Source organism: Oncorhynchus kisutch, linkage group LG30 (assembly GCF_002021735.2).
Source record: "Oncorhynchus kisutch isolate 150728-3 linkage group LG30, Okis_V2, whole genome shotgun sequence".
Taxonomy (NCBI): Eukaryota; Metazoa; Chordata; class Actinopteri; order Salmoniformes; family Salmonidae; genus Oncorhynchus; species Oncorhynchus kisutch.
The window spans coordinates 13892250-13907100 of NC_034203.2; the positions used below are offsets into that span (position 1 = coordinate 13892250).

Here is a 14851-nt window from a genome sequence, read left to right on the forward strand (position 1 = left end):
TCCAAAAATTATTGCGTGAGGACTAGCCTATATACCCTATGTTCTATTCAGTTTGAGAAGGAGAGCGCGAAGATGGAAAGGAGGACCGGTGGCTACTACTATAATAGATTTTTATTAAAAACAATATGTTTCTTGCCCATGATATATTTATCAGAGTTATTGGCCTCTCAATAAGACAGATTCGAGATATTTACACTGTGGTGCTGAAAGTTGAAGCAGCAGCCGCAGCACAATCCATCGGAAATGGACAGCTAATGTTGCTGAAAGTAGGCAAATTATAGTAGGTATAATTAATTAAAACGGGTCTTCATTTGAATTAGACTTTACTAACAACAAGAGGGCATTGTGTTGGAGCCTATTTCTTCCTATTTAAGAAATTAGAGGTAGGCCTACCTGTTTGACAGATGAAATCTAGCTATAGGCTGCTATATCCATATCCATCCATTTGTCGGTCAATTTCTCCACCCACCATGCACTCTTTAAATAGCCTACCTACGTGTCAGTGAAGGGCTGTTAAGTTAAAACCAAGACTCGAATTGGGGGGGTGTGAGAGGGTATGCCTTAGATCTTTCTTTAATTAAAGAAAATGGCAATCACTGGCCTACCACGTGTTATCTTCAGATTTGAAAGAAAATTAAACGGATCCGATTATATAAAGGGATCAATAACAGTGATTTGGTCCGCGATACTTTATGCTAGAAACAAGCTGTAAAATACCCAGGAAAGACGTGACTCCGATGCTTATGGGGATATCATTGTTTAGTTTATTTGTCATTCAAAGGCTGAGATACAACCTTCTAAAGCCGAGGAGACAAAACATTTACTTTGCTTGGGAAGTAATCTAATTCTGTCACTATCCATTGATTAAGCTATTCACTTTCTGTACAATAGAAGATGTTTAAACTCAGACAGCTTTTAAGGAAACACTTGTGACCTTCTCTTGTTGGGTTTAGCAAAGGAAGAAGAGTAGCCAGCAGTTAAAGCTTACATTTTTCTGCTTCGGTAGGCCAACTCTGTCTGGGGTGGAAAGGTAGGCCAACTCTGTCTGGGGTGGAAAGGTAGGCCTACACTGTCTGGGGTGGAAAGGTAGGCCAACTCTGTCTGGGGTGGAAAGGTAGGCCTACACTGTCTGGGGTGGAAAGGTAGGCCAACTCTGTCTGGGGTGGAAAGGTAGGCCTACACTGTCTGGGGTGGAAAGGTAGGCCTACACTGTCTGGGGTGGAAAGGTAGGCCTACTCTGTCTGGGGTGGAAAGGTAGGCCAACTCTGTCTGGGGTGGAAAGGTAGGCCTACACTGTCTGGGGTGGAAAGGTAGGCCTACACTGTCTGGGGTGGAAAGGTAGGCCTACTCTGTCTGGGGTGGAAAGGTAGGCCTACACTGTCTGGGGTGGAAAGGTAGGCCTACTCTGTCTGGGGTAGAAAGGTAGGCCAACTCTGTCTGGGGTGGAAAGGTAGGCCAACTCTGTCTGGGGTGGAAAGGTAGGCCTACACTGTCTGGGGTGGAAAGGTAGGCCTACACTGTCTGGGGTGGAAAGGTAGGCCTACACTGTCTGAATGGAAAGGTAGGACCTACTCTGTCTGAATGGAAAGGTAGGCCTACACTGTCTGAATGGAAAGGTAGGACCTACTCTGTCTGGGGTGGGAAGGTAGGCCAACTCTGTCTGGGGTGGAAAGGTAGGCCTACACTGTCTGGGGTGGAAAGGTAGGCCTACACTGTCTGAATGGAAAGGTAGGACCTACTCTGTCTGGGGTGGGAAGGTAGGCCAACTCTGTCTGGGGTGGAAAGGTAGGCTTACTCTGTCTGGGGTGGAAAGGTAGGCCTACTCTGTCTGGGGTGGAAAGGTAGGACTACTCTGTCTGGGGTGGAAAGGTAGGCCTACTCTGTCTGGGGTGGAAAGGTAGGACTACTCTGTCTGGGGTGGAAAGGTAGGACTACTCTGTCTGGGGTGGAAAGGTAGGACTACTCTGTCTGGGGTGGAAAGGTAGGCCTACTCTGTCTGGGGTGGAAAGGTAGGCCTACTCTGTCTGGGGTGGAAAGGTAGACCTACTCTGTCTGGGGTGGAAAGGTAGGCTTACTCTGTCTGGGGTGGAAAGGTAGGCTTACTCTGTCTGGGGTGGAAAGGTAGACCTACTCTGTCTGGGGTGGAAAGGTAGGCTTACTCTGTCTGGGGTGGAAAGGTGGGCTTACTCTGTCTGGGGTGGAAAGGTAGGCTTACTCTGTCTGGGGTGGAAAGGTAGGCTTACTCTGTCTGGGGTGGAAAGGTAGACCTACTCTGTCTGGGGTGGAAAGGTAGGACTACTCTGTCTGGGGTGGAAAGGTAGGCGTACTCTGTCTGGGGTGGAAAGGTAAGCCTAACCTTTGAAAGTACCATGCTCAGATTCCTAATGACATCTCAGATTTAAATATCTGCAAACAGGAACAGTTTTGTTGCAAACAAGACACACTGACTTGGCATTTTAGAAATATAATAAGATAGGCCTATTCTCTGTCCATTCCTAGCCTGTAGTTTTGGTCATTTGTGTGGTATTAAAAAAGATTCTGCTAATATATAAAATGACATACAATTCTATTAAATGTTTACGAAATGATTTTTTTTCTTGGACCTACAAACAATATGAGAAATTCCTGCAATGCTTTTACTATAAAGGAGATAGTTCCAGCCCTACTCTTGTCCACAGTGGTCTGCGAACCCACAACATTCTGCCCCGTAGCCATATGTGCTGTCAAAATTCCTGCGTTGCCATGTAATGCTTACCGAATGAAGAACAGTTTCTAAAAATGCATTTCTAAGGCAATTGTCTGGCCAAGAAGTGAGGGTAAATGGTAGGCATGTTCTCTGTATCCACTTTTTGTTTGAATTATTATTTTGGGTATAGGGGAGGGTCACTTGTGTTTTTTTTAAAGTGTTACAGGAGGGCTTAGGTCAAATATATTTTGCTGAAGGCAGGGCCATCCATTTTCATTTTCCGAGGGGTCCAATTTTCTCTAAGTAACCCTGATTCTAAACAGTGTTCACTCCATGAAGGCTCATATTTACCTGTCCAATGCTAGTCTCACTTCCTAGACTTGTGGGAAGGTGAGAGGTCGGGTTTTGTCCAATACATGTAGACCTATATGTCATGAAAAGTTGTATAGACATCCTTACACTTTCCTGGTAATAGTGGTTATGGTTTTGTATCCACTCACCCACAGTCCCCAGTGCTATGTATCCAAGGATGACGATGATGAAGATCACACAGCAAAATACGTCTGTACAGCTTCTAGAGAGAGAGAGAGAGAGAGAGAGAGAGAGAGAGAGAGAAAAAAAATTTAAATATCCTTGACAAGGCTTTCAATACTCAACATACTCGCAGAGAGAGAAACGATAGGAGAGAGAAATTAGAGTGTAAAAGGGAGAGAGAAACGAGAGGAGAGAGATAAGTACCCATCAAGGCCTCGTTCATTATTCTGTTTAAGATCAAACCGCAGCCGAGGGGAACCATGGCGTTGATGAGATGTTTTCCAAACGTTTAAATGAAATATTAACCTCAACAATCTGCTGCTATGAATCCCTGTGGACGCGTCACATTCCCACACTCTCTTTCCCTGGGTTTGGCCACTGGAATGGCTCTTGCAGTGTCTGTACTAGTGTGTGTACCTGTGTGTGTGTGTGTGTCAAGTGCTTACATGTTTCTCTGGACTGGATATTGTCACTTATCCACAATAGGTAGTGTGCATGCAAGTGTTCCAATCCATGATTTGATTTGAGATAATTGTTAGCGTGGCCTCCAGGAAATCATTGATCCAGCGACCTATCTAGTGTCATGTTTAATCACAAAGGGGACTGTGAAGAGACAAAGCCATTTTATATATCTTGTATTGTCATTTGAACTGTACTATGTATGATGTCATGCTTCATGTGGACCCCAGGAAGAGCAGCTGATGCTTTTGCAGCGGCTAATGGGGATCGTAATTAATACATAATTACTCAGCTTACATATCAATCGAATGTGTAGAAATCCCTCCTTTGCCTCCCAGCTGACTACTTTTATTTATTTTTATTTTTATTTTACCTTTATTTAACCAGGTAGGCAAGTTGAGAACAAGTTCTCATTTACAATTGCGACCTGCGACCTACTTATCGAGCACTGAGGTAATGTCTGAATACTCCAATTTGATTGGTTGGGATTGACCTGTATCAATGAGAGTTATGCCCAGCCTCTCTCTAACCTGTCAGGGAAGGCCTTCACAAGTAGGCAGCGTTTGTTTTGGGCGAAAGTTCCACATTTTAGACCATTCCATTGGTCCTTAAGTGAAATCTCCACCCAGCCCTGGGACCGGGCAATACAAAATGAGAGCACCCAATCCCTTTCACCAGCAGTATACTGTCATTGGAATGCATGAACCTCAACAGTCCAGGTTAGTGGGTTATAACAGACCATGACCGTAAGGTGATGTGTTTAGGGAATAGTGATCAGGTTGTGATTGGCAGCACTGGGTCATTGAGTTGACAGTGTTAGTAGTAGACCTGGTGTTGAGCTGCACAGCAGGCTTTCACAAACACGTTGCTCAACACTCCCCACTGCTCCCTAGTGCTCAATAATTCAGTCTTTAGCTGAGCAGCACTTTTCCCAGATCCAACAGGCCTGCCGAGACACACAGAACTGTACACAAATACACACATACACAAGCACCTGCACGCACGTGCACGCATGCATACACACGCACAGTCATGCACGCATGTATGGTGCACACACACACACACGCACAGTCATGCATGCATGTATGGTGCACACACACACACACACACACACACACACACACACACACACACACACACACACACACACACACACACACACACACACACACACACACACACACACGCACACATGCAAACACACACTCACACACACACACACACACACACACACAATGTTGAGCCGTGTGAATGTGTGAGTAGTTTAGGATCCCCATTATCTACTGCACATGCAACAGCTACTCTTCCTGGGGTCCTCATAAAACGCACAAATACATGACGAAGTACAGAACAGTTATAGACAAGGACATTACATTACGTTTAAATAATAATAAAAACTAAACAAGCAAAATAACTGAATAAAATAAGCGTTATATATTGGAAAGACACTAAGAGACAACAAAAATACTATTTACACACAATCCTATTAAGTATTCATATTCTTAAATACAGTTAAGCAGTAGTAGTAGAAGGAATAGTGGTAGGACAGGTTGAAGGTTCTGCCTCCCTGTTGATATTAGGTCTGCCCATAGTACAGTAGTTAGTGTTTTCCTGCTCTGTCCTTTCCAGTCCACTGGAACAACCATGGGTGATGCTGAAAGCATAACACTCTCCTCTTAACTCTCATTCACAAGCTGATGAGAATGAAACACACCGACTTGAGAGCAGAAACATCAGCTAAACTCAAGCAGAGAGAGAGAGAGAGAGAGAGAGAGAGAGAGAGAGAGAGAGAGAGAGAGAGAGAGAGAGAGAGAGAGAGAGAGAATGTGTGTGTGTTTATGTGTTTGTGTGCAGGCTTGTGGGTGTTTGTGTGCAGGCTTGTGTATGTTTGTGTGCAGGCTTGTGGGTGTTTGTATGCATGCTTATGGGTGTTTGTGTGCAGGCTTGTGGGTGTTTGTGTGCAGGCTTGTGTATGTTTGTGTGCAGGCTTGTGGGTGTTTGTATGCATGCTTATGGGTGTTTGTGTGCAGGCTTGTGGGTGTTTGTGTGCAGGCTTGTGGGTGTTTGTGTGCAGGCGTGTGGGTGTTTGTATGCATGCTTATTGGTGTTTGTGTGCAGGCTTGTGGGTGTTTGTGTGCAGGCTTGTGTATGTTTGTGTGCAGGCTTGTGGGTGTTTGTATGCATGCTTATGGGTGTTTGTGTGCAGGCTTGTGGGTGTTTGTGTGCAGGCTTGTGGGTGTTTGTGTGCAGGCTTGTGGGTGTTTGTGTGCAGGCATGTGGGTGTTTGTGTGCAGGCTTGTGGATGTTTGTGTGCAGGCTTGTGGGTGTTTGTGTGCAGGCTTGTAGGTGTTTGTGTACAGGATTGTGGGTGTTTGTGTGCAGGATTGTGGGTGTTTGTGTGTAGGATTGTGGGTGTTTGTGTACAGGATTGTGGGTGTTTGTGTGCAGGCATGTGGGGGTTTGTGTGCAGGCTTGTGGATGTTTGTGTGCAGGCTTGTGGATGTTTGTGTGCAGGCTTGTGGGTGTTTGTGTGCAGGCTTGTGGGTGTCTGTGTACAGGATTGTGGGTGTTTGTGTGCAGGATTGTGGGTGTTTGTGTGTAGGATTGTGGGTGTTTGTGTACAGGATTGTGGGTGTTTGTGTGCAGGATTGTGGGTGTTTGTGTGCAGGATTGTGGGTGTTTGTGTGTAGGATTGTGGGTGTTTGTGTGTAGGATTGTGGGTGTTTGTGTGTAGGATTGTGGGTGTTTGTGTGTAGGATTGTGGGTGTTTGTGTGTAGGATTGTGGGTGTTTGTGTGTAGGATTGTGGGTGTTTGTGTGTAGGATCGTGGGTGTTTGTGTGTAGGATTGTGGGTGTTTGTGTGTAGGATTGTGGGTGTTTGTGTGCAGGCTTGTGGGTGTTTGTGTGTAGGATTGTGGGTGTTTGTGTGTAGGATTGTGGGTGTTTGTGTGTAGGATTGTGGGTGTTTGTGTGCAGGCTTGTGGATGTTTGTGTGCAGGCTTGTGGGTGTTTGTGTGCAGGCTTGTGGGTGTTTGTGTACAGGATTGTGGGTGTTTGTGTGCAGGATTGTGGGTGTTTGTGTGTAGGATTGTGGGTGTTTGTGTACAGGATTGTGGGTGTTTGTGTGCAGGATTGTGGGTGTTTGTGTGTAGGATTGTGGGTGTTTGTGTGTAGGATTGTGGGTGTTTGTGTGTAGGATTGTGGGTGTTTGTGTGTAGGATTGTGGGTGTTTGTGTGTAGGATTGTGGGTGTTTGTGTGTAGGATTGTGGGTGTTTGTGTGTAGGATTGTGGGTGTTTGTGTGTAGGATCGTGGGTGTTTGTGTGTAGGATTGTGGGTGTTTGTGTGTAGGATTGTGGGTGTTTGTGTGCAGGCTTGTGGGTGTTTGTGTGTAGGATTGTGGGTGTTTGTGTGTAGGATTGTGGGTGTTTGTGTGTAGGATTGTGGGTGTTTGTGTGCAGGCTTGTGGGTGTTTGTGTGTAGGATTGTGGGTGTTTGTGTGTAGGATTGTGGGTGTTTGTGTGTGTGAAATAAAGTTAGAAAGATAATACTTTTTCAGAATCAGGATTCTAAAGATCCTGAGGACACTAAAATCAACTCAGAGTAGCACACATTGATAATGTCCCTATATACAGTGCCTTGCGAAAGAGAGAGAGAGAGAGAGAGAGAATGTGTGTGTGTTTATGTGTTTGTGTGCAGGCTTGTGGGTGTTTGTGTGCAGGCTTGTGTATGTTTGTGTGCAGGCTTGTGGGTGTTTGTATGCATGCTTATGGGTGTTTGTGTGCAGGCTTGTGGGTGTTTGTGTGCAGGCTTGTGGGTGTTTGTGTGCAGGCGTGTGGGTGTTTGTATGCATGCTTAATCCTACACACAAACACCCACAATCCTACACACAAACACCCACAATCCTGCACACAAACACCCACAATCCTTACGGACGCAGACAATGAGGCAGTGATCTCTGAGATCCTGGTTGAAGACAGCAGAGGTGTATTTAGAGGGCAAGTTGTTCAGAATGATATCTTTGAGGGTGCCCATGTTTACGGATTTAGGGTTGTACCTGGTTGGTTCCTTGATAATTTGTGTGAAATTGAGGGCATCTAGCTTAGATTGTAGGACAGCCGGGGTGTTAAGCATTCCCAGTTTAGGTCACCAAACTCTGAAGATAGATGGGGGGGAATAAATTCACATATGATGTCCAGGGCACAGCTGGGGGCTGAGGGGGATCTATAACAAGTGGCAACAGTGAGAGACATATTTCTGGAAAGGTGGATTTTTAAAAGTAAAAGCTTGAACTGTTGGGGCACAGACCTGGATAGTATGACAGAACTCTGCAGGCTATCTCTGCAGTAGATTGCAACTCCGCCCCCTTTGGCAGTTCTATCTTGTCGGAAAATGATGTAGTTGGGGATGGAAATTTCTGAATTTTTGGTGGCCTTCCTAAGCCTGCACTAGAATAATTAAAAAATAATAAACATTGGCCTGTGAACCAGCCATGTGTTTGGGGGGCCCTGTGCTGTTCGCTTAATCGCTGTCATAAATTCAAATTTCACAGGAGAATTTAGGAAGGAGAGAAACAGTCAGATTATGAGAATTGATGCGACTTGGGATTCAATAGCCTGGTCCATGATCTGTTCGTGCTCTTTTGCCAACTTGCGGCAATCAGTGACAAGAAGTTGGAAAGGCAACACAAACAGATCTGAGACCAGGCTAGAGATTCAATAGTCGACTGGTTTAATCTGCGGCCATCTTTAAAATCCCATCATTAAACGACTCCATATCGCTCACTCAAAATAGACATTGAAGAGACTGAATTAATGTCTCTCGTTTTTAATTAAAACCACTGATCCATTCCTGCAGGACTGCTTTATGTCTCTGAATAGGAACTTGATTAATGATTCTAACAATCGCTGTGAACGGTAATGAGAAGATGGCAGTTGGCACCCTGAGTGAAATATGAGCTTGAAATTATAACAAAGCAAATCTATATTTATGAGCTCAAAAAGAACAACCAGACAAAAGTGTGCCCAAATAGGCCTAGTCAAAGTTTTCAGCATCTTTGAGCTACTGTAAATGATTGGATAAACAGACGGGAGGAAAAAAACGATTCCTCTTCTGTGTGGCGAGCCAGAGAAAATGTATGGTCAGCAGCAGAACTAGTAAATGGGCGGAGGTGGGTGGGTTCCATACGTCTCATCCTTGACAGGAACCGAGAAGTGTTCTTAGAGTCGAGGGTGGGGGGTAGAACTTGACAAATAGAGGGTCGCTAGCTGGCTACAAACCCTTCACTTCATCATGTCCACTCATTGGTTTTATAACAACTTTGCAACAAACTACACTTGTAAGTTTGAACACGGATATCGTAAGGACATGAGACATAGTCATTAACCAGTACTTACTTATGAAATAGCAAGCGACCCAAGCGGGTATTTTGAGGTATGAGTGTGTAAGACTCTCATAGGTAGCTCTCATTATACAGGTAGGACTCTCACTGTTTTAAAGGTGAAACTGACTATATTCTAAGAAAGAAAAAGGTTAAGCAATACACATACACAGCTTTAGAAAACGTTTCAACACAGTCTTAGTTATCTGGGGAGGATCTCTGTCTTGTTGGGTAGCTGAAACATATATTTAATAAGACATCCACTGAGCCCTGAAATTGCTGCTTGGGTGAAAACACTGAAACAGAGAATCAAATAGAACAACATTAACAGTTATTGTGTAGCTATAAAAAGTGTGATAATTTAATCATTCATTCCTGTGTAATTTTTGCCACCATAAGAGCTTCACACACACACACGCACACACGCACACAGGATCTATAATTACATCTATGCAGCTTCCTACTCTGACTCCAAGGGAAGCCTTCAGTAAAGGATCAATGTATTTTTCACATTCTCTATGGGAATAACTGCAATAATGTACTCTTACCCAATTAAGAAGTGAAAGACACTTTCCCTCATCTGCTAGCTAAGGTGTTATTTATCGTCAGTTGAGCCTTGTGAATATAAGCTGATGAAGAAACAGTTGGAGATGGGTTGATGGCAGATCTGAGGTCTGTGCACCCACACCACTCTTCAAATCATACAATTAGTCCTAATACATTTCCATTGACAAACACTCAAAACAAAACCACAAAGATGACTACAATCCCCACAACACCAATCCTCCAGCATTGTCCCACCATAACAATCAACCACCCAGACACTTTCATTTTCCCCTCTCTTTTCCCCTGGATAGGTTTTGTCAGTGATGTTCAATAAAGGATTTGAAGTGTCCTCCTCATTGCTTATTTAAACATCCCACTCTGCTCCACTCTTTGTCTGGCTCTAGTCGGTTGACCTAGTCCCTGTTCCAGCTGGTTGGCACTGCAGCCACACTGATTGCAGCCAGTCAGTCACCTGAGTCTCTAATAGCCATCGATTTCCTCCCCCTTTTTTCTCTGACAGGCTTAGCTGCGACACTGTCAGACGGGAGAGAAAAGGCTTCTGTCAGGTTTAATGCTAGGAGATGGGTAGGGAAGGGAGGGTCTGTATCATCTGTGAAGGCTGGCTAAGAAATCTCAAATGTTTGGGTTTGTAATGTAGTGGCAAAGACATGTATAATATGATTGGTATTAGAATAGAATGTTTTATCTCTATGGTTAATAGTCTTTCTGTCTGAGGAGATTTGTGCTTTTCCAAAGCACCAAATCCATCTATTGAATTATATGGATTAATATTTAGTTATTTCACCAAAGGATAATCTCTTATAATATCTGAAATGTAAATTAAACACTGGGTCTACACTGACATTTCACAGGGTCTGTATGAGAATAGGCTTAACTCACATTCAATATTAGCTTGAAAGTTAATGGCTATAGCCTATCATTTTGTTTTTTCAGTTCAGCCAAAGCAGAGATCAGAGCAGACCATGGGCTCCGTCTCAAATGACACCCTATTATTTAATTAGTGCACTACTTTTAGAGGGTAAGGGACAAAGCCCTTCATTCAATAAAACATGATGTTTTATATCAAATCAAACACTACTGTCAGTATGGGCAGTTCCATGGTGACTGAGTCTTTAACATTGATGTGTAGTACTAAAAGTTGTGTAGTACATCACCGAAGCCCTAAAATGTGAGCAGTACATCACCAGTGGGACAGCCCTTTGGCAGCACTCTCATTTCATCACCACTGCTAGCTATTAGCAGCAGTAGAGTGAAAACACTCACCGTCTGGAAATTGGGATCACACATAGCAACAAGCACTCAGTGCCTCTCACAAATGAAACAAGTTCCACTGTTGAGCTGTGAAGGCAAAAGCAAAGAAGACAAAAGGGGGAAATTACCTATTGCTGATTGGTCCTCTGAATGTGGGGTCAAACTTGCTTGGTTCTCCTGAAAAAGAGAGGTTTGCACATTAGTCAAAGTGATACGAAGAGTAACGATACGAAACATAATTAAAACAGCTGTCAGCTTACACTTAATAACCAAACAGCAAGACCCAACAGACATGATTCTGTCCATGTAGTGGTCCTGGTCTTTGTGCGAGAAAAGTTGAAGAAGCCACAAAATAAGAAAAACAAAGGTAGAAAAGGTTCAAGTCAGTGACCTGGAAAGCTTTGGGGAGAGAAGACTGAGCTGAGGTTGGAGGTATTCTGCTCATAAATTCTGTATCTGTCTCCAGTATAGTTCCACTTGTCTGCCTGTGGTAGCAGTGTGAGAGAGGAGTAGTGTAGAAGGGTGGTGGTGTGTGTGTGTTGAGGGGGGGGGGGGGGGGGTGACAGGGGTTAAGAAACTGAGGCAGAGAAAGAGTTTGTGATTCTGGGCAGAAAATTACTTCATTGTGGTTTGTTGAAGGTGACTTTCCTGAGTTTGTGTTTTCACATTCTCACTCAGGTGTATGAGTGCCAGTCATCCCCCATCCAATTTCTCTCTTCTTGTCCGACTAATGCAGCTTGAGTGACTTTGCTGAATGAAAATCCGGCACTTGAAATATGAGTGTGAAAAAAATGAGTGTGCTCATTGAACATTTATTTAATCTCAAACCAAAAACAAAAGATTCATTTGATTGGCAGGCCGCAGTTTGTAGAACGAACACCTCAATTCAAGGTGCCTTTAAAGGGGAACTGCACCCGCTGATTTGGCCTCGTTTTTTGGATTGTTCCCCAAGAAATGCTGGCGGCCATGAAAAGAGTTGGCTTGGGGGTGTGGTTTGCTGTGGGTTACTTGTCCTTGCCACCACCCAGACACACCCATCTGTCAGAACCTTGCCCGCAGCTGTTTCCTCCCACTCAATCACAACAAACAAACCTCCTGCAGGTTGAGTTTAATAACTACAGGCAGATGTATGGTGAGATGCCAGAGGGAGCTTTGAATAGGTAAGAAGCCTACAGAATAATATGATAAGAAGGCAATTGATGAATTTATGTATATATTCTAAACTAAGTGTTTTGATAACTTTCAAATGTAGTAACAGGTCCATATAGAATAAAAAAACCTTTACACTAATACCATAGAAGTCCATAATACCATACCATAGAAGTCCATAATACCATACCATTAATACCATACCATAGAAGTCCATAATACCATACCATTAATACCATACCATAGAAGTCCATAATACCATACCATAGAAGTCCATAATACCATACCATTAATACCATACCATAGAAGTCCATAATACCATACCATAGAAGTCCATAATACCATACCATAGAAGTCCATAATACCATACCATAGAAGTCCATAATACCATACCATAGAAGTCCATAATACCATACCATAGAAGTCCATAATACCATACCATAGAAGTCCATAATACCATACCATAGAAGTCCATAATACCATAGAAGCAGGGTTCAGCTAATATAAAAATGTGCATGTTTCACCTTTCATTGTCATTCCCAGCCGAAACAGATACGGTGTCCATTTTGTCTGGTGGTAATGGGGCTACCTAGGCAAACATGTCAGAGTGGTCATACCTTCCTGTGTGGTGTCGGATACACAAAAGGAGTTCCCTGATCCTAGTGCAGAATACACATGGTTTCTCACTCCCCATATTGACTGATACCATTCAATTCAATAATAAAAAAAGACAATACAGGTACAAGTTGTCGAGAAAAACTTTAATGCCGAGTGCCAGGTCCCTCTCCATTCAGAGACATCAGTATCAAGCCCATCTGTCAGTCTGGACTCCATCACATCATCTTGCAAGTCTCTATGGCAGGCAAGAGGTGAGGTCTTTGCCAGAGCCTCATTGATGATCATAGCAGCGTAGATTCGCTCCAACATGTGGCTGACTGTTATATTTGTAGGAATTCTCAGTGAGGACATGTCTGTATGATGCTGATGAGGGTCCCCTTGTTGGTCTTCTCTATGCTGCATGTTCGGCTGCAAACTGTACATGTCTCCAACAACTGCAGCAGGCAATGTTCAAGGTGGTGTTGACTGGGGGGGCCTGTGACAGGGTGACATGAGAGAGCCAAGCCTATGGGTTCGTAGCCTCAACCCCGCAGTGCACGCACACACACACACACACACATACACACACCAAGTGATTAATGGACTGCTGAATGTATCTTTTTTTCTCTTGCTTTGTCTGCTCTTTTCAGGATTATGTCTGTCTCCGATGAGTTACCCAGGAAAGGGCTGAAAATAGCCCATATTAATACAGTTGAAGTTGGAAGTTTACATACAACTTAGCCAAATACATTTAAACTCAGTTTTTCACAATTCTTGACATTTAATCGTAGTAAAAATTCCCTGTCTTAGGTCAGTTAGAATCACCACTTTATTTTAAGAATGTGAAATGTCAGAAGAATAGTACAGAGAATGATTTATTTCAGCTTTTATTTCTGTCATCACATTCCCAGTGGGTGAGAAGTTTACATACAGTCAATTAGTATTTGGTAGCATTGCCTTTAAATTGTTTAACTTGGGTCAAATGTTTCGGGTGTTTCCACAAGCTTCCCACAATAAATTGGGTGAATTGACAGAGCTGGTGACAGAGATGGTGTAACTGAGTCAGGTTAGTAGGCCTCCTTGCTCACACACGCTTTTTCAGTTCTGTCCACAAATTTTCTATAGGATTGAGGTCAGGGCTTTGTGATGGCCACTCCAATACCTTGACTTTGTTGTCCTTAAGCCATTTTGCCACAACTTTGGAAGTATACTTGGGGTCTGCATTGTCCATTTGGAAGATCCATTTGCGACCAAGCTTTAACTTCCTGATTGATGTCTTCATACTACACCGGCTCCGACGCTCGTCAGATGTGGCAGGGCTTGCAAACTATTACAGACTACAAAGGGAAGCACAGCCGCGAGCTGCCCAGTGACACGAGCCTACCGGACGAGCTAAATAACTTATATGCTCGCTTCGAGGCAAGCAACACTGAGGCATGCATGAGAGCATCAGCTGTTCCGGACGACTGTGTGATCACGCTCTCCGTAGCCGACATGAGTAAGACCTTTAAACAGGTCAACATACACAAGGCTGCGGGGCCAGACAGATTACCAGGACGTGCGCTCCGGGCATGTGCTGACCAACTGGCAGGTGTCTTCACTGACATTTTCAACATGTCCCTGATTGAGTCTGTAATACCAACATGCTTCAAGCAGACCACCATAGTCCCTGTGACCAAGAACACAAAGGCAACCTGCCTAAATGACTACAGACCCGTAGCAGTCACGTCTGTAGCCATGAAGTGCTTTGAAAGGATGGTATTTTTATAGTATTTTTTATTTTACCTTTATTTTACTAGGCAAGTCAGTTAATAACAAATTCTTATTTTCAATGACGGCCTAGGAACAGTGGGTTAACTGCCTGTTCAGGGGCAGAATGACAGATTTGTACCTTGTCAGCTCAGGGATTCGAACTTGCAACCTTTCGGTTACTAGTCCAACGCTCTAACCACTAGGCTACCCTGTAATGGTTCACATCAACACCATTATCCCAGAAACACTAGACCCACTCCAATTTGCATACCGCCCAAACAGATCCACAGATTATGCAATCTCTATTGCACTCCCTACTGCCCTTTCCCACCTGGACAAAAGGAACACCTATGTGAGAATGCTGTTCATTGACTACAGCTCAGTGTTCAAAACCATAGTACCCTCAAAGCTCATCACCAAGCTAAGGATCCTGGGACTAAACACCTCCCTCTGCAACTGGATCCTGGACTTCCTGAC

General features: G+C 43.9%; 1 protein-coding gene across 2 annotated transcripts in view; it reads right to left on the reverse strand.

Annotated features, from left to right (window-relative positions):
* The window catches only part of LOC109875202 (choline transporter-like protein 5-A), a 111265-nt gene that overhangs the window by 24706 nt on the left and 71708 nt on the right, over positions 1–14851 (reverse strand). For both annotated transcript variants that reach the window (XM_031810493.1, XM_020467436.2), the window contains exons 2-3: positions 11005–11053; positions 3187–3260 (exon numbers count right to left, since the gene is read on the reverse strand). In XM_031810493.1, the coding sequence (XP_031666353.1) occupies positions 3187–3260; positions 11005–11053 (123 nt within the window). The remainder of the gene's footprint in view (positions 1–3186; positions 3261–11004; positions 11054–14851) is intronic.